This window comes from Ciconia boyciana, chromosome 8 (assembly GCF_034638445.1).
Source record: "Ciconia boyciana chromosome 8, ASM3463844v1, whole genome shotgun sequence".
Classification (NCBI taxonomy): domain Eukaryota; kingdom Metazoa; phylum Chordata; class Aves; order Ciconiiformes; family Ciconiidae; genus Ciconia; species Ciconia boyciana.
In genome coordinates this window covers 42,366,043-42,392,620 of record NC_132941.1, presented here as the reverse complement: position 1 = coordinate 42,392,620, position 26,578 = coordinate 42,366,043, and the positions used below count along the sequence as shown (strand labels likewise).

The window sequence follows — 26,578 nt, the reverse complement described above, 5'->3', positions numbered from 1 at the left end:
TCTTACCTCTCTGACAACTTGTGGGTTGATGTTCTTGATAATCTTTGAATATAATACTGGCAAAAAGTGTTTTCCTGGGAAGGCTTATCCCTTCCTATTTAGCTGTGCTTTTATCTTTTCTGGATTACACTCTATGGATGTTGTTGAAGACATGAAAAATCATTGCCAGTATTGCCTAAGGTGTTGTATGTGTTCAGTTGTCTGATATCCTGTATTAATTGGAAAAGCCATGTAGGCCTTCTAGGCTACCATGAAGAGAGGATGATCCTGCCAGGGAATAAAATACAGTTTCATGGGAGGTGGTAGTTCAGCTACACCCTCCCCCCCCCAGTTTTAAATCTTCCCTTGCAGTAAGCTTTTCTAGTGCCAGTTGCCTGCTTCTTTTTTTTTTTTTTTCCCTTCTTACTGCTCTGAAATTGTTCTCTGTATATAATTAAGTAATAAGTTGGAATGAAAAATGCGTATAGTTTGACTATTAAGTTTCTCTGGTACTTACTATATTTGGAAAAGTAACTAATACGGTTTTATCTAAAGATTTCTTCTGTTTATGTTGCACTGCTATGAAAGGGGACTGTAGTCAAGTTTATAAAAATACTTTTTTCAGAACCAATGGCAGTTTAATATGCAATGGAAATAACCTAGTGAAAATAAAAATTCAATTTCAGGTGCTTGTGTAGACCATTCACAGGTGACAGTTACAGTAAAAGTCAACTTTCTACCTCTCTTCATAAATGAGTTTGGCAGTTATTCTGTATCTTTGTATGAAGTAGGTGAGTTAATAATGTGTTGCAAAGTTCTGAAAACAGCTGATGCTAGCAGGGTTCTGGTGGTGCTGGCTACATCCTGTTTAATTTAAGAATCAATCTTACCAATCTTAAATATCAAGCTTTAAATATTTTGGTTTTTTTAGGACATCCATCATGTTTGAAATTCTGTCCTGAGTTAACAACAAATGTGAAGGCCTTAAGATGGCAGTGTATTGAATGCAAGACATGCAGTGCATGTAGGATCCAAGGCAAAAATGCAGTAAGTTAGACTGTTGAGTGTTATCTGACTTTTCTTTGTTTACTGTAGCTCTATACTTAGAATGTGCAAATACAGATCACTGATGTACAACTTCAAGTAATGCTGTATTAAGTCTTTTTTTTTTTTCCTTTTCCTCCCCCCCCCCCCCCAGGATAACATGCTTTTTTGCGACTCCTGTGATAGAGGGTTCCACATGGAGTGCTGTGACCCACCGCTTTCCCGAATGCCAAAAGGTGATAATAAAAATCCTTTCAATGAAAATGCTTTCACTCACAGTCTTTTCTCCTATTAAGTGACCAAAAGCTCTTGAGCATGCTAATTATTTTTGCATTTGTAAACAGTATGATTTAAATCATGTCAAAGCCAATACTTTATTTTTCTTTACTTGAGATTTTTTTTCCTCAGGAAAATAGTAAAGGTCTGTGGTCAGTTGACCAGATGAATTTACTGTGTATTGAGTTGTTGGCCAGTTTATTGAAGGTGAAGTTTTATGAAAGCTGTTAAAATGTTTGGAGTACATACACTGACAAAGAAATCCTTAGAACAGGTGAAAGAGCCTGCTTCTTCATGCCTTTTGTAAGAGTAATTTAAAAAACAGACAAAACACCTGTCTTCAGGTTCTCTAATCTCTAGATTTCCGATATAGAGCACATCTTACTTCTGCTCTCGCATATTTATGGCTTTCCCTATTTAATCTTAAAGTTATACTAAAGACTTTTTCCGGCTTCTTTTTTTCTCCCCCAAATCCCCAGCCTTATCTGTAATAAATAAGTGTCCAGACATGGTCATCTAAAGTTAAAAGGATGCCAAATTCAAGTTGTTGTATATTAAAACAAACATACCTAGGTATGATCTGGTATTTTCTTTAGTGTACTCTAGCCTAGATTGCTTTGTAATGCACATGTAACTTTTTTTCCCCATCTTAATTGTGTCTGAAGAAAGGTCTAGGTAGTATAAGGAGGGACAGGCTAGAACAGAAATTATTCTAAGAACCCATTTGCTCACAATCTTTTCTGTGATCCTTGTTGCCTCTTTTTTTCCCCTTTCCATGAGCACTTCACTTTCAAAAATTTCAAAGTATGGGTAGAAGTGGATCACTTTTTTCTCTGTCCACTTCCCCTTCCCTGTGTCCTCTTCATAAGATAATTTGTTGACCTTGTGTACTTGGCATGTATCTTGGTAGACACCTGCAGTACAGATTAAATAAACTGTGTACAATTAAGCTTTTTTTCCCTTTATGTAGGGATGTGGATTTGCCAGGTCTGTAGACCAAAGAAGAAAGGGAGAAAGCTACTTCATGAGAAAGCTGCCCAAATAAGGCGACGATATGCAAAACCTATTGGACGACCGAAAAATAAACTAAAGCAACGAATGTTGTAGGTTTCTCTCTTGAATTTTTTTTAATGTTTCTGAGAATGTAGTCAGATAAGAGCTGATGCAGGTTCAACTACAGTTTTTAACTATTTCAAGTTGGGGAAAGCAGGTGACAAGTATTCTAGTATATGCCTTTCAGCCCAATGGCCAATAACTTCTTAATTATAGTGGGTGCTTTTTGTGTCATGTCAGAAGGTGGTGAAAAAACTTCCTGTAACTTACTTTTCTAGATCCCATAATTTTTTAACAAAATTTGTACCTATAGCAGATGCAAATAAAAGTATGTATGATAATGTGCCACAGCTATCTCTTTAAATGTAACTTGGAATAATTGAAGTACATACAGAATCCATATGAAGTGGATAATGGTGAGTTACTTATATCCAACTTCAGGAGACTGTTCTGCTCAAAGACCTGTTCAAAAGTTGTATAAAAATGACTTCATTAGTTAGTATCAGCTCACAAAACCCATTCCAAAAAGCAAACTATGCAAACTACTTTAAAACAGCAAACTACAGAAGTTCTGGTTTCAGCAGTACTGTGGAAAAAATTATTACCTGAATTCTGTTGTTAAGCTGCCACTGGTTACTAGGGAAAGAGGTTGCAGTTTCTCTTGCTTCTCAGGAATGTGTTTTAAGACGAGAGTGCTGTAATTCTTTTGGCATCTTTCCAGGGAACACTGTAGTTGGATATCTTAGGGCTTGGTTGGAGGATTGTTTAAGTAGCGTTCAAATGCTGAGTTGACATTACACTGAGTGTGAAACAGGAACAGATTCTGTGTTAACTCCAGTGGCATGTTGCCCTCCATCACATGTTCCTATCCACATACACCTTTCTTCTCCTCCTATTTAACTGTCTGTTTGGCCATGTCAACTCAGCAGCTGAAAAGCTTTCCGGCTCTATCTACTACTCATTCTGTCATGTGGCTGTTACCCAACCATTTTTCTCTATAGTCTACACACCTGTCTGGTATTCTTCAGAGTTGCATGGTAGCTGCTGTAAAACTTTGCATTTTGCAAAATAAGGATTTCTGGAGCCAGTGGAGCCAACATGTAAAAATAGAAGGAAAAAACCCATACTCTCAGTACTAGAGTACAGCACAGTAGTCAAGTTGATGTATTTGGTGCTGTGCATCTTGCTATATTCTCTTTCCCCTCTCTCTCTGCCAGGATCTCTTGACTTGTCTTTTTGGTCCTTGTCCTAAAGTTCAGTGTATGTTGCTCTAGGAAAGTAGACAGGACAAGGATGAAGTGTGGTGCTACATGGAAGTAAAAGATGTAGTTGTAGGGGCTCATGAGAGCATGCTGTTAAAGGAAGAGTGGGTGAAACATTCTTTTACTTCTCTGTTCTTCTCCTGACTAAATAACTTAGGAATTTGAAGGTCATTGAAATAGTCATACAACTTTCAGTGTTTTAACTGAAATTCCTATATATTGTTGTGTGTGCATAATGAAAATATTCAATATATCTCTAGCTACACCTCTGGTTTTACCCCTTTGAAAACTCTAATACAGTACTGCCATCTTACTTCTCTAAAAACATGTCCCTGATTTGGGTTCCCACAGTGGATTTAGCAGTGATGTCTGTCTGACACAGTAGTTCAGCTTTTCCTCCTTCCTTATACACGTAAAAGGAAGGTTGAAAAGGTGGTGAGGGTTTTACTGTTACATTTTGCTAATGGGATTCTGAGCTACAATTTTTAAAATAAATGTCATGCTAAAGGATGCAGAAGTTGTCTTAGCATTGGATGATGGTTATGAATATTTTAATAAAGATTTTCTTTTCTTTGTAGCACGTGAACCACATGAGCATGTTAGAGTAGTACTTGGGGGGGTTCTTTGTATAATAAATATTTGCAGTGCCGTGGGCACATTTCTATTACTTCAATGTTTAATATATATTTAAAACAAAGTAGTATTGTTTTGGAAAAATAGTGGTTAGGAGATGGGGTAAGAGAAGAGACTTTTCTTCATGGAATCCTATTTAAAAGGGATTGTGGGGTACAGAAGACAACAGTGTCATACATAAAAGTGTGTGGTCACATGAAATACAGGAAGGTTAGCTAATGAAACTTAGTTCTTTTTGTGTAGTACAAAGAAAATCTGTCCAGTAGTACTGGAATAATTTTTTGCCTGTTGACCATCTGTAGGAAGCCCTTTACAGGCAAATTACTGTGTAGGATTAACTAAAACCAGGTGTGTGTTGGCCTGCGGCACTGATGGTGATTACTACATCTGGTAATGAGAATAGGTCTTGTGATGGACAAGCTTATGGCACCAAAGGATTCAAAAGACTTAGAAGTTTTTGGTTTTGTTACCTCTTAGGAGCTAACCAAATTTAAGGATGTGTGAGTGGAAAAGCGGCTAGTTCTTAAACTGGTGGGCCCTTGGTGTTCAGTAAACCAGATGGTAGCCCCAGGCTGTTCAATCTCTAATTAGAAGTAACCTGTTGGAATTAATTACTTCAGCATCTCAATTAAGAAGGCAAAATCTGTGGAAGAAAACTTTCCGCTGCAAAGTAAATAAGCTAACTTCAAAGAGCAGGATGGAAAAGGGAATGGTAGCATTTGATGCAACAATGTAGCTTTGTTTGGATTTGCAATTTGATCACGCCTCCTGTTACCTATTTCTTTTACTGCAAATACTTTTAAACATTCTGTTTCTATATGCTTACAATATACTACTCTTCAGCGTATTCTTCAGTGTTGTTCGTCTTTTCAGTCATTAGCGACCAGCTAAACCTGTACTTCAGCTGTCACAAATGTTGGCTTTCAGCATGCCCTTTTTCTTCCTAGCATTTAAATGACATTCACCGCTCTTCATTCTGAACACCTTCCGTGTTAGGCCTGATTGGTTTACAGCTTTTCTACAAACACCAGTTGGTCTTATAGTTTTGCTCTTTCCTTTCCTATTTTTGTTTTTGCTATTGTTACAATCTTTAAAGAAAACAGAGTCTATTTCTTTGGTTTTGTTGTAATGCTCTTCATAAACTACCTCATTTTGCTTTTAGGTCTTTGGTGGTAATTTTTACTACTAGTGTTGACATACATAATCCAATGAGAGCATGGAAAAAATAGCAGTTTCTTGCAAACAGACTGTATTGCTTTAAGGGACTAATAGACTTTCTCTACATCTTAAGCAAATGTAGCCTGAAGTTAAGTGTTTTGATATGCAGTAATGTTATTAACACTGAACGTGTTAAAGGCATCTCCTTTGTGTGTACAATAAACTCTATGGTGATGGAGCGGTTATTGTAGTTCGACACAGTGCATTGATCTTTTTCTCCAAAGAAGCATGCTTTTGCCATGCCTAAAAGTAGGTGGGGAGGCTGTATACTTGGGAGATCTTGCCATCCCAGCTGCTTTTATTTATATGTACTGTGGACTATCTTTTAAAGAAAAGAGGTGGGGGGGAAACAAAAACAAAAAAAGAAAAAAGGGAAAAAAAAGCAGTTAGATGTTATGTCATAGTGTGAAATGTATTTCCAAAGTGTATATGTCTTTAAATTTCTTTAAAGATTTTTTAAGTGCAGTGGCATAAGTAACTTGTATAAACTGTAGTACTATTTGGCGGTAGTTATAGATTTTTAATGCTGATTTTTTTATTTTCCAAATTTTTGCATAGGTCTGTAACCAGTGATGAAGGATCCGTGAATGCATTCACAGGAAGGGGGTCACCTGGTAGGGGTCAAAAGACTAAAGTCTGTACCACACCTTCATCTGGTCATGCTGCATCTGTGAAGGATTCAAGCAGCAGATTGCCTGTTACAGACCCCACTCGGCCTGGTGCCACCACCAAAATCACCACCACCTCCACCTACATATCTGCCTCTACACTTAAAGTTAACAAGAAAACCAAAGGGCTCATTGATGGCCTTACTAAGTTCTTTACACCATCACCTGATGGTCGCAGATCACGAGGTGAAATAATAGACTTTTCAAAGCACTATCGTCCAAGGAAAAAGGTCTCTCAGAAACAGTCATGCACTTCTCTTGTGTTGGCTACAGGTACCACACAAAAGCTAAAACCTCCACCTTCTTCACTTCTACCCCCAACCCCCATCTCTGGTCAGAGCCCCAGTTCGCAAAAATCCAGCACTTCCACTTCTTCTAACTCTCCCCAAAGTTCTTCCAGTCAGTCAAGCGTACCCTCCTTTAGTAGCCTTCCTAATAACAGTCAGCTAAAGGGACTCTTTGATGGACTCTCTCATATCTATACCACTCAGGGACTGTCTCGAAAAAAGGGACACCCAAGCTATGCACCACCCAAGCGTTTGCGTCGTAAACCAGAATTATCTTCCACATCAAAATCTAATAGCCATTTCTGTGGAAAGAAAGAGGTTAGGAGTAGGTTTATTTCTCATGCCTGTACCTCTGGATGGGGTGTATCTAGAGGACATGCTTTTAAAGCAGTTGCTCACCTCAAGAGAACAACTTTTCTTAAAAAGCACAGGATTCTAGGCAGATTAAAGTATAAAGTGACCCCTCAGATGGGGACCCCCTCACCAGGGAAGGGGAGCTTGGCAGACGGAAGGATTAAACCTGATCAGGATGATGGTAAGCAAAGGTCAAAGCGCCAACCAAACCTGCGTCCCGTCCAAAACCAAAATTCTTATATTGTCACATAGGTCTTAGCTATTTCTCTTGTTCTTACTTCACTTTCATACAAAAGCAACAAAACTTTGACTTTTTATCTAATGCTGACTAAATCTCCAAAATGTTTTTTTCTGACTAATACCACACCACCTTTTATTATTTTTTTTTTGCATCTGTAGTGACACTAGGAGCCCCAGATGCCTTCATAATGTTGCTTATGGCTGTGTAGTACCGCATGAGTAGCCACTTTTCATGCTACTTTCTTGTCCTTCCACTGCCTTTTCTCTGGCAGTAGTGCTGTCATCATGATTGTGTGCTGTCAGTGCTTATAATGGTGGGCATTTCAATTCATTTCCCTCTGCTCCATTGCTTTTTCATGAACAATTCCATCCTGCTACAGTCTCCACAACACTTGATCTGTACTGCTGTGAACTACCTTTTTATAATTACTTTTATTTAATAAAAAATATATTTATGATGTTTGAATGTAGACTTAGCTTAGCATTGGTCTCCAACTTCTAAGGGCAGCTTTTTTCCTCTTATTTTTACCTTATAGACTATACTGGAATTTATCAGGTGCCATAGTTCTAGTGATAGAATATACTTCATTTCATGAGGTTCAAAACTAATTTAGTAGAACTGGACTGTAAAGGCTTCTACAGACAGACAAGCAAGTACCAAAAATAGCTCATGCAACAGCAAACTACAAAACAAGAAGGGGGGAAGGTTTCATTTCTGTTACTTAGTAATCCCAAATTTAGTTAAAAGGGGGAGTCATAACAGCCATAGTTGCTACAATCCTATTTAGGAGTATCACTTTAGTAAGGCACATGTAACTTTCATGTCTGTGAATAAACTTTTTGCTGGTTTTAAATAACAGATACTGAAATCAAACTAAGCATCAAACAAGAAAATACGGATGTATTTCTGGTGGGAAGCAAGGACACTGTTACACAGGAGGATTTGGAAGTATTTAAGCAGGCTCGAGAACTTTCCCTGGAGGTAAGAATTGTGTTGCGTAAAATAACGTTATTTCTGTAAATAAAAACTCAGTTCACTTTCATATGTCTGTTCATCTTCAATATATTCCTTTTGATCTAATATGTCATGCTTGCTGTGAATTTAATTTGGGAGACACCATATATACAGTTACATTCTCCTAGATAGGAGACAAGGCATCACACTGGAATGGGTCAGATGATAAATGACACTTGGGATAGATTTTGAAAGATATACTTGAGCATTTTGGACACAGGACTACCACTGATTAAGCATAGAGATTAAGCATAGCTGACATTGTGGTCAGGACTGAGAGCATGTTGGTCAGTAAGAATGTGCCTGATGATTTTCTTCTGTGGATAAAGCAGCCACTGCGAAAAGTTAAGTCTGTCCTAGCTAATACTGTTTGGTAGGAAACTGGGTCTAGTGAGTTCATGACTTCATTTTACCCAATGATTTAACACACTTTGAGTTTAAATACTATAGACTTTTTCTAGCAGTGAAAATATTTGAGCTGAATCTGACTAAAACTGTTAATACAAGCTGGTGTTAATGCTTTTCTTTAAAGTATGTAGTGGTAATCGAAAGCTTGTGGAGACTGAGCTACTGAGCTCCCCCCCCCCCAGGAAGCTGGACATGGCAGCTGAACCTTCCTATAGCAAAACAGGCTTTTACTTTTCTGTGTCAGTGAAATGAGGAACCAGTGTCTTTGAGAACCTGGGTCAAAAGGGAGGTGCATGTAGTGTTTCAACTGCTGCTTTTTATAAAATTGCATCATAAATGAGTGTCTTGTACTTTTTTCAGTAATGGAAGTAACTTAATTTTTTTCAGGTTTAGTGTACAAGAACTGACATTACCTGCTATGGGTCAATGAAGTGACCTTTTTAAAGTCTTAATTCAGAGTGTGTTAACCAACAAACTCAAACCAAGTTTAAAGATTCAACTTCGTTGTTAGTTTGTACTTCCATTTGCTTGTGGAGATGGTTCCCACCTCCTCCTTTCTTTGTCTTTCATATGCAGTGCAGTCCAAAAATGTTAGGTGGCAAGATTTCTAAAATTTGTGTCATTGAAATTACTTTTTTTTTCCCTGCCTTTCTTCCTTTTTTGTATTTCACTAGCCCTTTAGAGTCTAGCAGTCATAGTCTGATCAGCTCAACTTCAGTATGGTTGCGGAGATTACTGTGTGTTAGTATACTGTTGACTATTAATGACGTAAATTCCAAGGCCGCTAGAAGGGTTCTGCTGATGCCTTCTCCCTCATTGTTTTGACAAAAGGACAGCTTAGAGTTTGAACCAGAACTGTCAAGAAGTCCTTGCACTAGATGCTGCGGGAGAAGAGAACTGAGGCAGTTGTGTGTCTCTTACTTGGCTGGGCTATGCACCATCTATTTGTATGCACGCACTTGTAAGCATTGCTCACTTAACTTTGTTTAGTTGTTTGGCACCTTGAAAGAAATTTTCACTGGTTATATTTGGCTGTTTGTAAACCTTGTCCTCTGTCCAGGTTGGAAGAACTTAAATAAGTGATTTGAATACTTCAGGTTTCTCACACCTTCACTGGGTGAAATTGATGATATAAAGCTAACTTTCCTTTTACTTTTTCTATAACTAATATTTTGCTGCTTTTGCACCTGACAGAAAATTGGGTGTAAAAACACTGGTGAAACAAGTGGGCGATACCCTTCAGTGATTGAGTTTGGAAAATATGAGATCCAGACCTGGTACTCTTCACCTTACCCACAGGAATATGCAAGGTAGCGAGTTGTCAAGATAGTCATACGTTGTTGGAATTTTTACTAATGTGATAATTGTAATTTATTTTCTTAAACTTTTGTAATTGTTTATAATTTACAACTTTTGAAAAAGTAAATATGCTTTTGTAATTATAAGTGAGAACAAGGATTGTCTTTTTTTTTTTTCACTAGTTCTAATCAAAGATGTATTAAAAACACTGATTTTCCTTCTCCTGCATAAATATAATCTTGCAGTGTGTATTGGTGTGGTTTTGTTTGGGGGTTTTTTTGTGGGTTTTTTGTTTGTTTTTGGTTTTGTTTGTTTTGTTTTTTTTAAACCATTGCAACCAGGTATGTCCAACTTCTGGCCATTTAGAGCAATTAATCTTGTTTGTCATCCAGAATTTATTAACCTCCTTTTTCTAGGGACCAGGGAGAAGTCTGAGCATGCTAGATAAATAAAGTAAAAGTGAGCTAGTTATGGCAACAGCGTCTCAGTTCTGGCCTTCTTTGCCAGGGTGCACCTTGGAGTCAGGCAGAGAACATGAACTAGTATGTGTGCTCAGCAGATCTCTACTGATTTTTGCATGTGCTGAAAATAAATTTTATGAACCCATTGAATCTATGGCACACATGGACATTTTCAGAACTGTTATGTTTACCAAGCTCTACTACTATAGCAAGCAACCAAGTTATGTGTTCTGTTCTAAAATGCCTTTGCATAGCGTTATTGTAAACTGCCTTTTCTCTCTATCCCTCTCATTCCTAGATATCATCATCTTTGTGTGGTGGGAATGAGGGATATATTCTGAATTGGTAATATAAAAATCAAGGGCTAAAAAAAGTGTAGAGAGCATTTCTATTTCCTCTTATTACCACTGCTTTTTAGTGTTAATATTTTATTTCAGTTACTTTTTTATTCCCTCAATTTATATCATATTGTGAAAGAGTGAGTTACCTGTTCCATCAATTAAATTAATCCCAGATAGAGGCATAATGATGGATAATTATTCATGTGAGGCAACAGTGGGATGGCATCTGTAGGAAGCAGTGTGGTTCTCAGCTCTGAGTGCAGTGGGATTACATCATGGAACAAACAGTTCAAATGACTTTTTATGTTGTTGATGATAAACTTTCTTAGAATACTGGAGTAGTGTAAACCATGGCTATGATCCCAATGTGATCCTAGGATATGCTATTAGCTTCAGAGCAGATAAAGATTGTCCTCTGCTCTAAAACTTTGTAGACTAATTAATTTCTGAAGCAGTCTTCTACTGCTTCAGTAATTTAAAAATGAAGGTAAATAGCCATAAAATTCACTGGAAGGAGCGGTTTCTGGTATGTAGAACACTTGTCAGTGTTGTCTTACACAGGGCATGTGGATTACTTGTATGTAGTCTGAACTGAATCCTTCCCGGAGGAGTACAATCTGTTGCCTGTGTTGTGGAGGTGTGTGGAAGGGAGACTTTTTGCTATATGCAAACTGTTTGGATGGGCTTCTGTGTTCAAGTAAAGTGGGAATTGAGGTGGAGGTGAGGGGATACAATCCTACTACATTTTGCTGTCCCACACAAGTATTTCGAAGACAGTGGAAAGAAAAGTAATCTCATAGCCTTCCCCACGTACAAAATAAGGTAAATTAAAGGGAAGGAGATTCTGTGTATTCTGCTGTGTGCCTCCTTTGTCTTTATTGGAAGAAGACAGGTGAAATTTGAGGTATGACTCCAGTGTGCCTGCTTTGATAGAGACCACAGCAAAAACTTAGGTGGAATGTGGGAAGGAGGAAGTAACTGTGATGTACTGGAGGCTGGACCACAAAAAAGCTGACCACAGTCCAACTCTATTGAATAAGGTTCATTGTGATTGGTTGAATCTGATCTTACCTTCCTTTTCTAATGGCTGATGTGTATGTTTAATCATTCACTCTAATGTGATTTTTTTTTTTTTTTAACTTAAGCAGCATTTACTCATGGTACCTCATATTTAAATGGGGAGGGACTTTCACTTTGTGGTAACTTGTTTACAGAATTTAACAAATTTTTTGTATAAAATACCTTTCTAATTTTCATACAGATTACCAAAGCTTTACCTGTGTGAATTCTGTCTTAAATACATGAAAAGTAAAAACATTTTGTTAAGGCACTCAAAGAAATGTGGCTGGTTTCATCCTCCAGCCAATGAAATCTACAGAAGAAATGACCTTTCAGTATTTGAGGTAGGTATATCAAAATCTAAATTTCTGAAAGTAACCAGTTTGTAGGCATTACAGACCAGTTGTAGAATAGTGAAAACTTTAACCTACTTAAATACTTCTTTGGAGATTCTTCTTATACTGCAAAAGCAAGTCCATCTTCCCTGTCCTGTTCCACCCTGCCATGTTCTCTCGTAATTCTTACTTTCTTTACTTGTACTTCATGTATTACCCAACCTCTTAAGATACTTGTATAGCATGTGTCTTAGATGGGGACTGCAGTGGAAGCTCTTTGACTGGATTGCCTTTCCCTTCTCAGCAGAAGTACCTCTTGCACCCATTCATTTCTGGCTATTTGAGTATCTTGGGTGTAGGGAGAATACTAATCATAATGTAGACGCTTCCAGTGTATAAAAGCAAGCAAAGCAATTTCTTGTGTATTGTTATAAAAATACAAATGTAGCTACTAAGTGCTTTTGCCTTCCTTTTGGTTGTTTGAGAAACTTGCTGTGAAACATACTGGTTGGGTGACGGAGGTTCAGTCCAACTTTGGCCAGGACACACTGCCTTTAATTTAGAAAGTCCAGAGTTGAGCTTGTGGATATGTATTCTTTTATAATCTAAATTGTTCTCTTGGGAGATGACTTTTGTTAAAGTTTGGGGTTTTCAGGCTATCCTGGACAATAGAATTCTGTGTTTCAACTAGCACACCTGCAGTTCCTAAAGCTATACATTAACCTCCGCATTCCTATGTCTCAAGAGTTGTTACCAATTGCATTAACAGAAAAGACTGCCAGGGTTACTAGGACTTCTTTTGAGGCTGTTTATAAACATCAATATTTAGATGTGTATATTGGTAACTTCTTTTTAATTGCAGGTATCATAGATTCTACTTGAAACCTGTCTTTTCATACTGTATAAATGTCTGTTGTGCTTGGTCATTGCCATTATCTATTCAGACAATGGTAGATGCAGTCTTGAAGTCCTTACTTAAATTAGAACAAGATCTTAATATTTGGTTCACTTGGGGGTTTTTGTACTATTAAAAAAAAGTAGCTGTCTGCATCAAGATTGCTTCCTTCCTGACTTGGGCAGTTTTTATAAAGATTGTAGATCTGCCGGTAAAAGGCTTAAGTTGTAAACAGACTTAACTCTTTTCCTGTCGAGAAACAAAATTGTCCTAGTCAGTCCAAAATAACTTACATTTTCTCTATTAGCAGGTGTTATGAGCTGTGCAGCATACAATAGACAAATCCTACTTTCTGGTTTATTTTCATTAGCTACTGCCAACACATGAATAAAAACTTCTTAAAAAAATATAGCTCTGAGAAAGGGGGTGGGGGTGGGTGGGGAATCAACATAAACCACATGGAAAACAAGGTGCATGTGAAATCACTGTCCCAAGTCTCCACTGCTTTTATTACCTTTCTCTATTTTAGGTGCTTCAATAAGCATTTATGTTAAGATTTCTGAAATAAAGTGTGTTTATTTCAAAGGTTAATGTCAGTTGTTAATCTGATAACTGTAGAAACTTGCTCATCAGTTGATGTCCTTCCTCACAGATACTTTCAGGAATTCTGTGCACCCATTTTCTGTTTGACAGAATGAAGCGTTTGCAGTTTCCTTCATGCTTTCTGTTTTTGAGAGAAACAGAAATGAGTTTGGCATTTAAGATTTATGTACCTCTGCCCATAGCATGACTTTGACAGATTTGAGAGAAGACTTTGACATAGTTTACTACTGCGCTGTATGCAAGAAACTTTTGACAGATGCTTGCTTTTGAAGTTGCAGTCCCTCTTCCACCACCACCACTGCCCCCCCATCCCCTGCCACATCTAAAACTGATGAACAAACTGTGTTTGCCTGGAATTTAAGGAATTTTTTACATTTCTGTACAAATGTTCTTACTGAAAAAGATAGCTTACATAATTCGGGTTTTCAGGTTTACAGCTTACTAGTGGTGATTTCTACATGGTTAATGTTTGCATTTAATTTGCACATTTGCTAATAAGTGTGAAGAGAAATAAAAAGCATCTGGACAAATGGAGTGAGTTGTATGAGAGCTTCATGTATTTGATAGGTTCTTGAGTGCTGTATGCAAGTTTATTCTGATGCCTTTAGGAGCAGTAGCTGTCCATTAAATGTTTTTTCTTCAGTCCAGATAATGCAACTATACTACCCAAGTCACCTTGAAATCTCTAAATATGTCCAAAAGGTTGGGTTTTACTCAGATTTGTAACTAGAATTCTTACTAAAAACAAATTAGAATAGAATAGGACTTCTTTTTCGGCCCAGTGTGCATACCATTTGGCTGTCTCTGTGAATGAAATACAGCTAGTGACTTTATCAAAGAACATCAGTACAAGCAAACCTTTCCATTAAGAAGATTATTTCAAAAATACTACTGCCTTTGAGTGAGCTGTCCCTTTCAGGGAGTAACTAATTGATCTAGAAAATATGCATCTGTGTCTGGTATTTCTGTAGCTGTCTGAGTCACAGCTTGACTCTTTACGCTCGTAACGTACCTAGACTAATTGTAATATTTAGCCTGAAAATGTACTTCTCTTGCTCAATAGCATTTTAGTCTAGCATAGAAATTTTGTCTTATTTATCTAAAACATTGCTGTGATTGAGACGTAATTGGCAACTCATTCATTGGCCTTACACCTTAAGGATTCAACGCAATACACTTCATTGTTTTGGTTTATGGTTTGGTTTTTTTTTTTCCCCAATTGTTGTACACCCCTGCCTTCTAGCAAACTACAGTTTAATGTAGTTTTAACTAGTACATTTTTGTTGTCTGCCAGTCATTCATTTTCATTCCAGGACTGAAGTGAAAGAGGTAAGTCTCACTTGAACAATTAAAATGTGAAGTTACTTTGTCTAATAAATCCAGATCCTTGGAGGATACTTATAAATGCAAAGTGATTAGTATGAACTGGAGAATTCTTATTTAACAAGAAGCTGGGGCATTTCTCTTCTGAACCTTAATGTGTTCTTTTTTTCTGTAACACTATCTTGTTCATGTTCGACTAGGATATGATTGATTCAAAACTTGTTTTGTCCTAACATGTTGGTGGCATTGGAAATAACTGCATCTGTCTTGCTTTCTAGGTTGATGGAAATGTGAGCAAAATTTATTGTCAGAATCTTTGCTTGTTAGCTAAGCTCTTTCTGGACCACAAAACCTTGTATTATGATGTTGAACCATTCCTCTTCTATGTCCTTACAAAAAACGATGAGAAAGGCTGCCATTTAGTTGGATATTTCTCTAAGGTAAAAAAAAAAAGTGATTTTTTTTAAACGTTTGTGATTTCCCCGCTCTCCTTAATATTTGTGCCAACAGCAGAGAAAAACCATTCAGAAGCTTGAAATCTTCTTTACAAATCTCAAATATAATGTGCATTGTCTCAAATACACTTGTACTTTCTTGTCTCAAAGACTGATGCAAACTGAGAAATTGTATGTGCATTCAGCCACATCCATTGGGGGGTTTTTTGGTTGGTTTGGTTGTGGGGGTTTTTTTGTTTGTTTCTGTTTTGTTTTTTTTTTTTTTTTTTTTTTTTCCAGAATGTGTTGTGTTTTCAGTTGAAAATTAAATCTTTTTCCTCCCCCTACTATTTTAATAGTATACCAAGTCTAACTTCTAAAAGTGCTAGGTATTTGAAATGTTGATGTGTTTTCATGGTTTTACCGCTAGCAGTTAAAGCTGACAATTTAGACATAAATGGCCAGCTGTGTTCATCTCTTGTGTACAGTCTGATCTAATGCAGTTACTCATTGCACTGAGTGTAAGAATGCAGTGCCTAACTTCATGGTGGATGCCTTCTTTAGAGTGGATATCTGTATTGGTTGTGGTTTTGCTTTGAATTTTAAAGCAATAGGTGGCTGCTATAGACAAAAATAATACTTATGTGGACTGACTTGACAAAGATGACCAAAAATAATGGTGAAGTATAATTAGATGTGTCTGCAACAGCAAAAGCTTCCATTAGTCAATTTGTCCATAAGAAATGTGATTAATTGGTACTGTTACTCAAAATTCAGTACTTCTTGCCTCTAGTATCACCACCTCCTTCAGTATATAATTTTCTTTCTTTAAGAAGTGATTTGTATGAAGGTATTATTTTAAAGAAGTCTAAAAATCGTGTCAGAGTAGCTGCATATTATAGTGATCTCTTGAGGGTCTGACCAATTCTTCCAAGATGTGGGCCCTGCTGGGAATAAAGTAACAGTGAGATGTGTAGGCACAGTTTGCACTCTCTCTTACTTCAGTCAGAAGTTATTGTGGCATACAAACATTTCAAGTCTGATATAGGCAAGTATTTTCTAGCAGATTTATTTAAGGTACTGTAGGTGTTAAGATGAGTTTCTCTTGGTGTTTGTTCCTTCTTTCAGCAAGGATGCATTTTCTTCCCCCGTTTCACCCCTGTTGCTTTTGACCAGTCTGTCTGTCACATCTGATGGTCATGAATGTTTTAGCTACCAAAACTTAGGAAGAAAAACTTCATCTCCAGTTCCACTAAAGTACTGAAATAATTTACTGAATTCCATGTGTGTTGTCCTGCGTGCCTCCCCCCCCCTTTTTTTTTTTTTAAATGTGTGTGTGTGCTCTTAACTGGCAGGAATGCTCTGGCTTTTCTTCCTTGATTAAAAATGTTGCCAGGATGTGAACTTCATACTAGCAGCAGCCTAGAGAGTTTGGGAAGCCTGTACAGAGAAAATACTTCACCGTACTGTAGAAACTAAGAAACCCTGCAAAATATAGCATGGGTATCCCACAGCTGAAGAAATGTTTGGAAACCAACATACTGGCATGTGATCCTGTCAGTGTCATCACTGGTCTGGTGTCATCTTCTGTGTGGAGGCTGAAGTGATAGGTGGTATCCTAAACTATCTGTGTGCTTGCCACAACTTCTTGTCAGTTATGCTGACCTGGATATTTTGGGTTGATTTATTTGGTCTCCCTCAAAACTGCCTAGTGCTGATTTTGGGGGTTTTTCTTGTGTGTAGTTGTCTTAAGGTAACAAAGCTTCAAGGCTCTTTCTTTTTATCAATAAATCTGAAAGAACCTATAACCTTACATTGTTAGAACAGCTTCCTAGTTCAGATTCTTCCTTCTGTTGTCTTAAACAATCAGTGTAATATTTGCCTCTATTGCCTGTATGCTATATGACTTCATTCTGTCTGAAAGAGCTCTGGCTTCTGAGCATTCTGCCTTAATTTGGATTCGGGTAAGAAGCATTCAGCTTTGAAAAAGTTAGTATGCTTCAAGTAAGACTTCTTAGTTCTATGGGTACGGGGTTCCCCCCCTCCACCCTGACCCCATATTTATTCAGAGAGAGAGAAGACAAAATAAAGATGGAAACCAGCAGGCACTTAGTGTAGCAATTGCACAAAATACAACTTCACCATATGTATGGATATTATTTTCCACTTTTATATCCTTGACAGAATGGTCAGTGAAGCATGAAAATATTTCCCTCTTCCTCCTGTCCTCCTCCTTTACAGCACTTAAACTTCATTATGCTGTTTAGACAATGTATTTAATTTTTAAGATGTTGATTAGTTAACTAATAAAAAAATATTTTGAAGGGTATGTTTGATACTTCCTCTTATCATTAAATATTAACATGGAATTATTTGACTTTGGTACTGACCCCATGCATCTGTTCACCTTAACAGGTTATTTTACAAGGACAGTGGCAGGTGCAGGCAATTGCCCACTTCAGCAGTGCTTTGACATACTTGATCTGTTTCTCCTTCCCACAGGAAAAGCTTTGCCAGCAGAAGTACAATGTCTCCTGCATAATGATCATGCCCCAATACCAAAGGCAAGGATTTGGAAGGTTTCTCATTGATTTCAGTAAGTGAAGTGTTTTATTTACACTTGTGATCCAGGGAGCTGATGGCTGTTATAAGAAATTGTAACATATGAAACTTTATTTAACTTGCTTTGTTGTTTTTATCAATAGATAATGGGACTTCTGTTTATATTTACATAGGATAGAAAAGCTCCCTGAAGTGAAAAACTTACTGCTGCTCTGTTATTGTACTTGAGGAAATTGAGAATGAATCTCTCAGCAGTAATATTAGCTCACAAAGCTATTACCCTGAACGAGTTGTCTAAATTACTTTCCATTTTGCCTTGCTCATTAGTATAAGAAGAGGCAATTATTTGTGATTAAAGCTAAGAAGGTGTTAGTTCAAGGCATTCTCTACATTCTAATATTTCTAACTTATATCTTCTTTTAGCTAAAGAACTGTTTTAACTGAAGAATTGCTACGTAGAAGGAATGTATTTTGGTTTTTGTCTTAAAGTTCATCACTTCCTTAGTGGAATTTGTTACCAAAAAAAGCCTCATGGCTGTATATGTACTTGCTGCTTTATTTTGCTGAGTTGTCTGACCTGTTAGAAAGCTTCAGGCACACTTGTTTAAATATAGATTTGTTATTCCCCAAATCTTTAAACGGCAATGAAACTCGAAACAAAATTGTCAAACTTCTAAGCTAAGTGTCCTCTGTACTACTGAATCCAACTTTCTACTGTAATTTAGAGGGACGATGATAAGGAATTAGTGTATATTGTATGTGGTTAGTTTTCGTTATTACTTATGTTTTTTAAAGCACTGTAGAATTACATGATAATAGAGATAGTTAAGATAATAGGGTTCCTGCCCTGAAGGTGTATGCAAGAACATTGAAATGCAAATAAAAATACATTGCAGTATAACAGCAGGACCAAGACAATAATTTGTAACTGTAGAGTTTTCGAGTTCTGTGTCTTGTAGTGTTCTACCCAGCATGACTACGCTAGAGTTCATAAAGATACTTAGTATGTCTCATCATTGTATGGCTTTATAAACAGTCTTCACTATACCCCTGTGAGTTGGTAAGGATGGTTCTGGACCACTTACTTAATCCACCGTTGAAATGTAGCCATCACCGGAGCAGAACACAACAGCTGTTCCATTGTGTGCCTTCTGCAACCTTTTAGGAAAGGCAATAAGTAGTACCACATATTTCTGGAAATGCATGCGGAGTGAACTTTAAGCTTACTTAGGTAGAAATTGGCCCTATTTTAGGTTTAGGATATCTTCTTGCAGAAGGAGATGGGGAACTTTTACTGGGCACAACTGGTAAGTACTTCTAGGCTTTCTCTTTGGTGTTTACTCTGTGGAGTCTTTCAAAAAAAGCGCTCTCAACAAACGGTATTCTGGTTGAGTTTGCGATAGTTATGTCTACAAAACTGATGGCACAGCTATGAAATCCGTGGATTCCATGGAAGGTCTGGATATGGATATGCTGTGTGTCTCTGGATCTGTTCTCTGTCTGTTACTGTGCCATGTGCTACTTCATCTGGAAAAATCAGTAGGGTCTTCTGTCCCTCTTATCCTTCTGGAAAAATCCGGAAGCACATTGGGTTGTTAGAATCATTAGGATTTCTGTGATGACTTGCAACATGACCTAATGTTGTATACTTAGCTTGAAGCTTATCTGGCGCTATTCTTATGCCTTTCCTCTTTTCATATGTGTTCATATCACAGGTATTAGGCTGCAGCCGTATACATGCTGGGCATAGTCTAGAGACTAGCTTTAGCTTCTGCTGTAGGTAACAGGCCGCTCACTTTGTGAGCATGCAGTCAGTCCTTCAGTACCTTTCCACAGTGTTTTTTCCTTTGTTTTCTGAACAGAGGTTCCTGTAACTAACTGGGAATCGGACTGTCTCAGTTTCCAACAGAATGAAGAACCCAGAGGTGACTGAGAAAGTCTGGCTTTATAGTGAGAGCGAGGTGCAAACTGAATGAAAAGTAGTGAGAGTACCACTTGTGGCTGTTTTTCTGTAGGTGTAGAAAGGGAAGTAAAACTTCAAGGCCTCTTTTCCTAGGTTGTATTTTTATCCTTTTGTAGGATGGAGGCTGAATGCCATTAAATGGGGCAGCCGTAGCCTCATCTGGATTAGTGAGTCCAAAATCTGTCCTCACACAAAAAACCCCCTCAAAATCAATTATTTACTTTTTTTTCTTGGAATTTTATTTGTGTTTCTACTTCCTATTTTCTAATTGACTGACTACCATCTTCTTTGTACTTTACCCTTTCTGTTCACTTTTGGTCTCCTGAGAATAAGTTGCTCTAACTGGCCTGAGAAGATGGCATATAGCAAAACTCCAGTTATTCTACACTTGAATAGAGCAAGTTTCTAATAGTTAAAACGTTTTTTGCCAGTAACATTATCTAGATTGTCATGTTCTCATAAAGTTATTGGAAGATAAATTTTATGCTCTGAATGTTAAGTCTTCATTTGTCATGCGGGTAATGCATCTAACTTGCTCTATTTTGAATTCTGTGAAGCAGTCACTGGTACTTATCTTTTTTATAACAGGAACCAGAACAGTTTTTAGACTAAAATAATAAACATGTAACTGAGCAAGTAATTTCAGAAAATGATAGTTACAAACCACAAAAGGGAAAGTCTCAAGAACTGTGTGCAAGCAGTTGACTGCTCATATTACTTTGTATATATCTCGACACTTGACAGTTAGAAAGGCTGGAAAGAATGCAGCCTTAAGCCACTACACAACTTCTGCTTTGTCAGCAGTCCGGTGAAAATGTAGTTTGTGGTATGGAATTTGCTTCTTTTTTGGTAAGTGAAATGCATTTGTTTGTTCAGATTGTGATGCGTTTTTTGTCTTGAACTAATTTAATCTTTACAGATGAGTCTATGTGGTCATCTTGTAACTTGCAAGGGAAAACAAATTATATTATTTTGCTAAAAGAAAGATAGGTATTTTTTGTCTGACCATTGATTTTTTTTTTTTCCCCCCCAACTTAACTTTTTGCTAACTACATTCAAACTTAGCTGTATTTCAAATAGAAACTGATAATACTGTTATTTCTTACTCTGTAGACACCGACATAAAGCTTTTTGTAAGGTCTATCTTTATCTCTTCAGGAATCTATACTCTCACATGTGGAAGAAAGATTTTTCGGAAGAGTACTTTTGTGAGAAGAAAGTGTGCTGTAAAATGCTTGCGTTCTCTAGCTTGATAGTCTTCAGCAAAAATTTTACATGTAGTTTTCTGTATGTCATTGGTCATTTAAATAGAAATGTTGTTTTTAAAAACACAATATATGCTTCTGTATCTGTTCTGGTTTTTAAAGCCTGGTAAGATTTTTTTTTTTTTTTGGGTGGTAGGGAAGTTATGGGGCTTGACTGTGACAGCAACTTGTTGGGCTGTTAGAAATGGAAAAAAAGTTTAGTTCTAAATATTTGTCAAACGGTGAAACTGTTGATTTTTAAAATTGCAGACTTGATACTGCTTCATTTTGCTTAATTCGCTTTACTGTAAGATAAAATCAGTTTAACCTGTTTTGTTTTCTAGAAGTGTGTCATACTGTGAAGACAAAATTGTTTACATTAAGTCTTTATTTTGTTTACACTGAGTATGCTTTATTAAATATTATAACAGTCTGTTGATTTTTTCACATAAGGAACCTAATTTTTACTTGGAGTGTATCTAAATGTACAAAAGCAGTTCCTGAAAATGAATAAGGGTCTTAATTCGCTTGTTATATTTAAACCTTCCTGCCCTTAACAGGACTGATAATTCTTGCCAAACCTCTTGGGTTTGGGCGTTTTGTTTTCTTTTCATTTCCTTGTTCTTCTTGTATTCTGTGAGGTTGACTGGATTGTGGTTGCAGGGTAGTACCTGAGGAAGAATAATTGACTTCTGCATGAATCTTTTGTATTTGCTGCAAATTAAATTTTGGGCAAGTAGACTCCAGTTTAAGTTGATTCAGAAATAAACCAGAGAGCAGGCGTTTATTGTATAAGATCCCATTCTGGGTTTGTTTCACTTCATGTCCATGTACGAGTCCATTTGCAGTGATAGACAGCTATCATTCCTGTTATGAGGATTATATCTACTTGCATTTGGGCAAGTCTTTATATGTCCTCTGTCAGTTCAGCCTGCATTGCTGTTGTGGTTTTGACAGTGTAAGCACTGAAGTGTTGTAGCTGCTCCTCTCCATGCAGTCCCATTTCTTTTACAGACTTTAGCAACTTCTCTGTACAAGAAGTTTTTCTTTACTTTCTTGATTTGAGCTCTCACAAAGCCTAGAATCTTCATGTGCTTTCTGTTTCTATTCATTAGGCTGCAGTGCCAAAAAATATTAGTATTTCTTTATTTGGCATATCTAACACACAGAGTTCAATATTACTAGAATGGTATACTGCAGTATTTCATATTTGTTTTCTGTAAGTTTAAAGCAATCTTTTGATTCATACTTCCTCACAAAGCTCATCTCATCACAGTCCCATATTTCTGCTTACTGGATTGCAAATTCCATGCTGGAGGCCCAGCAGCAGTTGGAGGAAAAAAAATGCAGGATAAACCTTTCCAACTGTGCTGGCTAGTATGTTGATGGTTCACTTCCATCACAGTAACAACTGGGTTCAATGCTGAGGAGCAAAGTCCTTGATAGCGTTTTGTTGTTTATTTTGAGGGTGTTTCTGGTCCAATTGATTGTAGCTGTTTCTTCCTTCCTTTCAGAATTCCTTCTTTTCATTTGATTTATCTGTTCATTGTGAAAAGATTATTCTTGCCTGAGAGAGGAAACCTGTTTTAGTGATGCTGTGATTCTATTTGAGCTACATATGTTCTTTGTCTTGTCTGGGGTATGGGGTTTTTTTGTTTCACTTGTCTGTCTGTTCGGGAAAGTTGGTGCTGACTTTTTGACCTTTTGTATAATTTGTTGCGTGCAACTTTTAATGGCTTTTTTTTTTTCCCATTAGCTTGAACTAACCCCTGATTCTTTTCTGGGATGTGTAGCTCAGTTTTTTTTTGTGAGGAGACCATGATAGGGAAAGATAATTCAAGCCTGGCAGTGGAAGAAACAAACAGAATTTATATTGCTTGAGGAGTTGTGTTCTGATGTGGGAAAAGTGGCTCTGTTAAATGGCCTTGTTTGCTCATTTACCCAAATCTGGTATCTCTTTCTTGGTCAAGTATTTTTCTTCTTGTTCCATTCAAACAGGTGAGTAAATATTCAAGTCCTGATTTGCAGAAGCAGCAGAGTACTAGCAGTAGCAGCACTTGTGCAACAGCTAATGTACAACACCAGGGAAGGCAAGTTTCCAAGGGGTGAGAGGAACAAAAAATTGGCTCTACAAGTAAAGGGAAAATAAACTGTTAATGAAAAGTTGTGTGTTTCCTCCTAAATATTTTTAATGAGTAAGCATCAGAGCAATTGGTAAAGGAGTTCAGTACCATTACCAATATTTATAAATTGGTAACAGTGAGAGAGAGATCTACTCTTTTTGCTCAAAGTCAGGTTAGTGGCAACATTCATTAGCCTGCATTGCTTCTCAATAGGAAATGGCTCACTTGGCAAAGGCCTGTGAGCAAGATTTGGTGGGGCGGAGTGTTCATTTGCTGTTTACAGCTTTGAAGATACAGCCTGTATCTTTCATCTCAGTTCTAGTCCTGTCTTCTCCTCCACTGCAAATTCCTGTAATCATTTGTCCACATGCAACCATTTAGGGACTTTTGTGCACAAAAGCTGAATCAGTGAAATATTCTGGGCTAAAAGTGGGTGGGGAGTAAGGACAGATGTCCTCGAAGGTGTTTGTTAAAGCCAGATCACGTAATGATTCTGTATGCACTTTCATTGAGAAGTAAGGGACGGTGATGGTGCAGTGAATAGGCAAAAAAAGGATGAATATCTTTGTAAAGTGCATTCTTGAATTCTTTCCAGTTTGCGCTTGTTTCAGAAGATCTGCTTCTGTCTCTGCAAATGTGGAAGATCTTCATTGCTTAGGGCTCAGCCATGCAGAAGTGGTAAGAATTGTGGATTGAGTCCAGGGAATTACTTTAGGCACAAAAGCTGTCCCACAAGCATCTACACGTAACGTAGACCTCTATTGACAGTGGGTTTATTTCTTATTGCCAGCAATTTTGAGACAGTTTTGAAACAAGCTGAAAAAACTGCATTGCATGAAACCTAGGATAGTCTTCAAGCACAATTTAAGGAGATTGTGAAGAGTATGAGATTTTCTTCTGGTCGTTAGTGCAATTTTGTTCTCCCTACAGGTTTGGTAAAGAGGTGGTCTAGCCTGTAAAATCAGTTTTTCTGTGAAAGGGAAGAGGTTTGGTTTCTGCTAGGCTTGAAGAAAACCATGAATATTGTTCAAAAATTAAACTGCTTATTTCTGTATATGCTCAATTCAAACAGCATTTTCTCTTCCAGGATCAACTGGTGATTTCAAACTTCCTCATGGCTCCACTACTTCAAAAGCTCTGTCTTCTGATACAGACAAAAAGTTATTTTTGGTTGAAAATAAGAATTTGTTTTAGACAATTTTGGGCCTAGTTTTCTCACTCATGTCCATTACTATGCCTTGGGTTTTTGCAGTGTTTTCAGAAGGAGTCAGGGTTGAGTTTTCCATGGATAGTTGCAGTTTGGACAGTGAGCTCTTCTTTTAGTTCCATCTTCCACACTGGCTTTGTGGTGCTTGGTATATTAAGAAAGTTTGGAAATGTTGCTGTGTCAAAAGATTGATTTTGTAACTCTTATCTCTGGTTCCTGCTATAGTGTATCTAGGCTTTCTACTTTAACAGCAAATTAGGTTACTCCTCTGTGGAAACCTGAAAAGTAATGACTTTTTGTGAAGCACCAAGTTTGTGCAGTCATCCAAAAAAATCAAGTTGAACAAAACTTGAAACTAGTAATGGACTAACATGTGGCTTGTCACTTAGGGCAACATATGGCTGTGGATGATACTAGTGTTTGAGAAAATGTCATCCCTGTTTTGAAGATGAGTAACTTTTTTTAATACAATAAATGTGTTGGAATTAAGTGGTGAAATAGAGTAAAAATGCTCCCTGAGGTTTTTACAGAGGCTCTGAGAAAGTATTACATCAGTAAAGGAAGAGCCTTGGAAAAGGTGACAGATTTTCTTTACTGAAGAGCTTTCATATTTTGATAGGAAGCTGGAATGATGCAAATGAGCAAAGCCATTACAGTATGAAAATTGTGTTGTTTCTTCTTTTAGGATTACTTGAACACAGAAACAATGACAGACTATAAACAGAAGTACTAAAAGGGCAAAGGAGGGCAGAAGTAATGAAAAGACAGATAGTTTTCTTCATTATGATAAATTCACACAATTTCTTTGCTGTGTAGCCTTAGCTTGTGTTGTTCTAAGTAGCTGCCTAGACTTGCCTTGTAGTAACAGGTTGAGGGGACGTAACTGATTTAAAACTCTGTATTCAGCTGGAAACAAGACACAGACCTTGAATTGAGAAAACTTGTGTTCTTTATACTAATTCATAAATTAACTTCTGGAAAACAAAGCAGATTGGAAAAGAAAAAGGTAAAGGTAGATGCTGTAATGGAGCAAATCTGCTAGGAGAGATCAGAGGAAGTGTGTTCACATGTGTAGCATGTAAGTTCTGGTATGTTTATGGAACTGCTGGGAACCACTTCTGATACCTGCCTGCTGTTTAGAGCTAGACCCAAGCTGCAGTGGGCTGTAAGTGATTGGATCTACTTCTTTGGTATGTGTTTATATAGAATTGATAGTCTAAATCCCTTAATCTGGTCATGGGAAATAATGCATTGGCCAGAAAGTAATATTTTGGAAAAACTACTTCAAGAAAATCAGAAGGAATTTTTTAAATGTATAATTACTTTAATCAAATATGGATATGAAGTAGAAATAACATTTAAATAAAGAGGGTGGCTGTGGAACAGTGAACTCTTTCTGTAAAGAGCCTTACACTGTTCTTTTCCAGAGCCTGATGTTAAGATGTTTTACAGCTTGCTGTAACAAATATTAACATATAGCAGAAATATGATCTAGGAATAAACACACTTGAAAAAAAAGTTGTATACAGTTTTACTTTGCTTTGCTCTGTAAACATAATTGAGATGGGGATGAAGTAGAACCATATTTTTTTAAGGTAAAATTTATTTTAACCAAGAGCATTTCGGCATTCCCTTTCTCACATTACAATCCCGAAAGAACTGTGTTGTTACTGCTGAGGGTGTGGCAAACAACAGCGGGTGAGAATGAGAGGCTGAGGGTGGAGAGGAACAGGACTTTTTTTAATAGGCTTTATTGGAAAAATGTATTCTCAAACTACATTGAAGTCTTATGAAGTCACCACCACAGGTTTAAGGATCTGTATAAAACAGGCCTGTGTCATTTATTACCTGTGGTGGCCCATATTGAATCATTCTGGGGGTTTTTACTACTGACTGACTGACTTCTGTACCCCAGTACAGAACACTGTGTCAATCTTCTGGTCATTTTTGTTGGTGTATTTACAGATGTATTGTCCAAATGAAAGGTTGAATTACCTGCCTTTTTTCTTTTTCTTTAAGAGGGATTTGAAAGTGTGTGTCTGTGGGAGCCTGAATGCTGCTGCTTATTTTATGTTCTTTTCTTGATGATTGATTATGTTGCTGACCTGAAGGCATGGATTTGGCCTCTCCTAAGTAACTAATAAGGAACATTCTGTCAAGCTGAGATTTAGATGAGGGGGGAATAAAGATGGATTTTGAATCAAGCTTTGTTGACTTAAGATTATTCCAAGAAAATCAGCCTCTTGGGATTTCTTGGCATCACTTTTATATAGCTTCAAGACACTGTGCATT

General features: G+C 37.2%; 1 protein-coding gene across 7 annotated transcripts in view; it reads left to right on the top strand.

Annotated features, from left to right (window-relative positions):
• The window catches only part of KAT6B (lysine acetyltransferase 6B), a 119,663-nt gene that overhangs the window by 68,519 nt on the left and 24,566 nt on the right, over nt 1–26,578 (top strand). For 4 of the 7 annotated variants that reach the window (XM_072870450.1, XM_072870447.1, XM_072870449.1 and 1 more), the window contains exons 4-12: nt 911–1,026; nt 1,178–1,259; nt 2,270–2,402; nt 6,024–6,955; nt 7,875–7,996; nt 9,632–9,747; nt 11,800–11,941; nt 15,032–15,193; nt 17,690–17,783. In XM_072870450.1, the coding sequence (XP_072726551.1) occupies nt 911–1,026; nt 1,178–1,259; nt 2,270–2,402; nt 6,024–6,955; nt 7,875–7,996; nt 9,632–9,747; nt 11,800–11,941; nt 15,032–15,193; nt 17,690–17,783 (1,899 nt within the window). The remainder of the gene's footprint in view (nt 1–910; nt 1,027–1,177; nt 1,260–2,269; nt 2,403–6,023; nt 6,956–7,874; nt 7,997–9,631; nt 9,748–11,799; nt 11,942–15,031; nt 15,194–17,689; nt 17,784–26,578) is intronic. The other 3 variants (XM_072870453.1, XM_072870451.1, XM_072870452.1) reach the window with 3 other exon arrangements.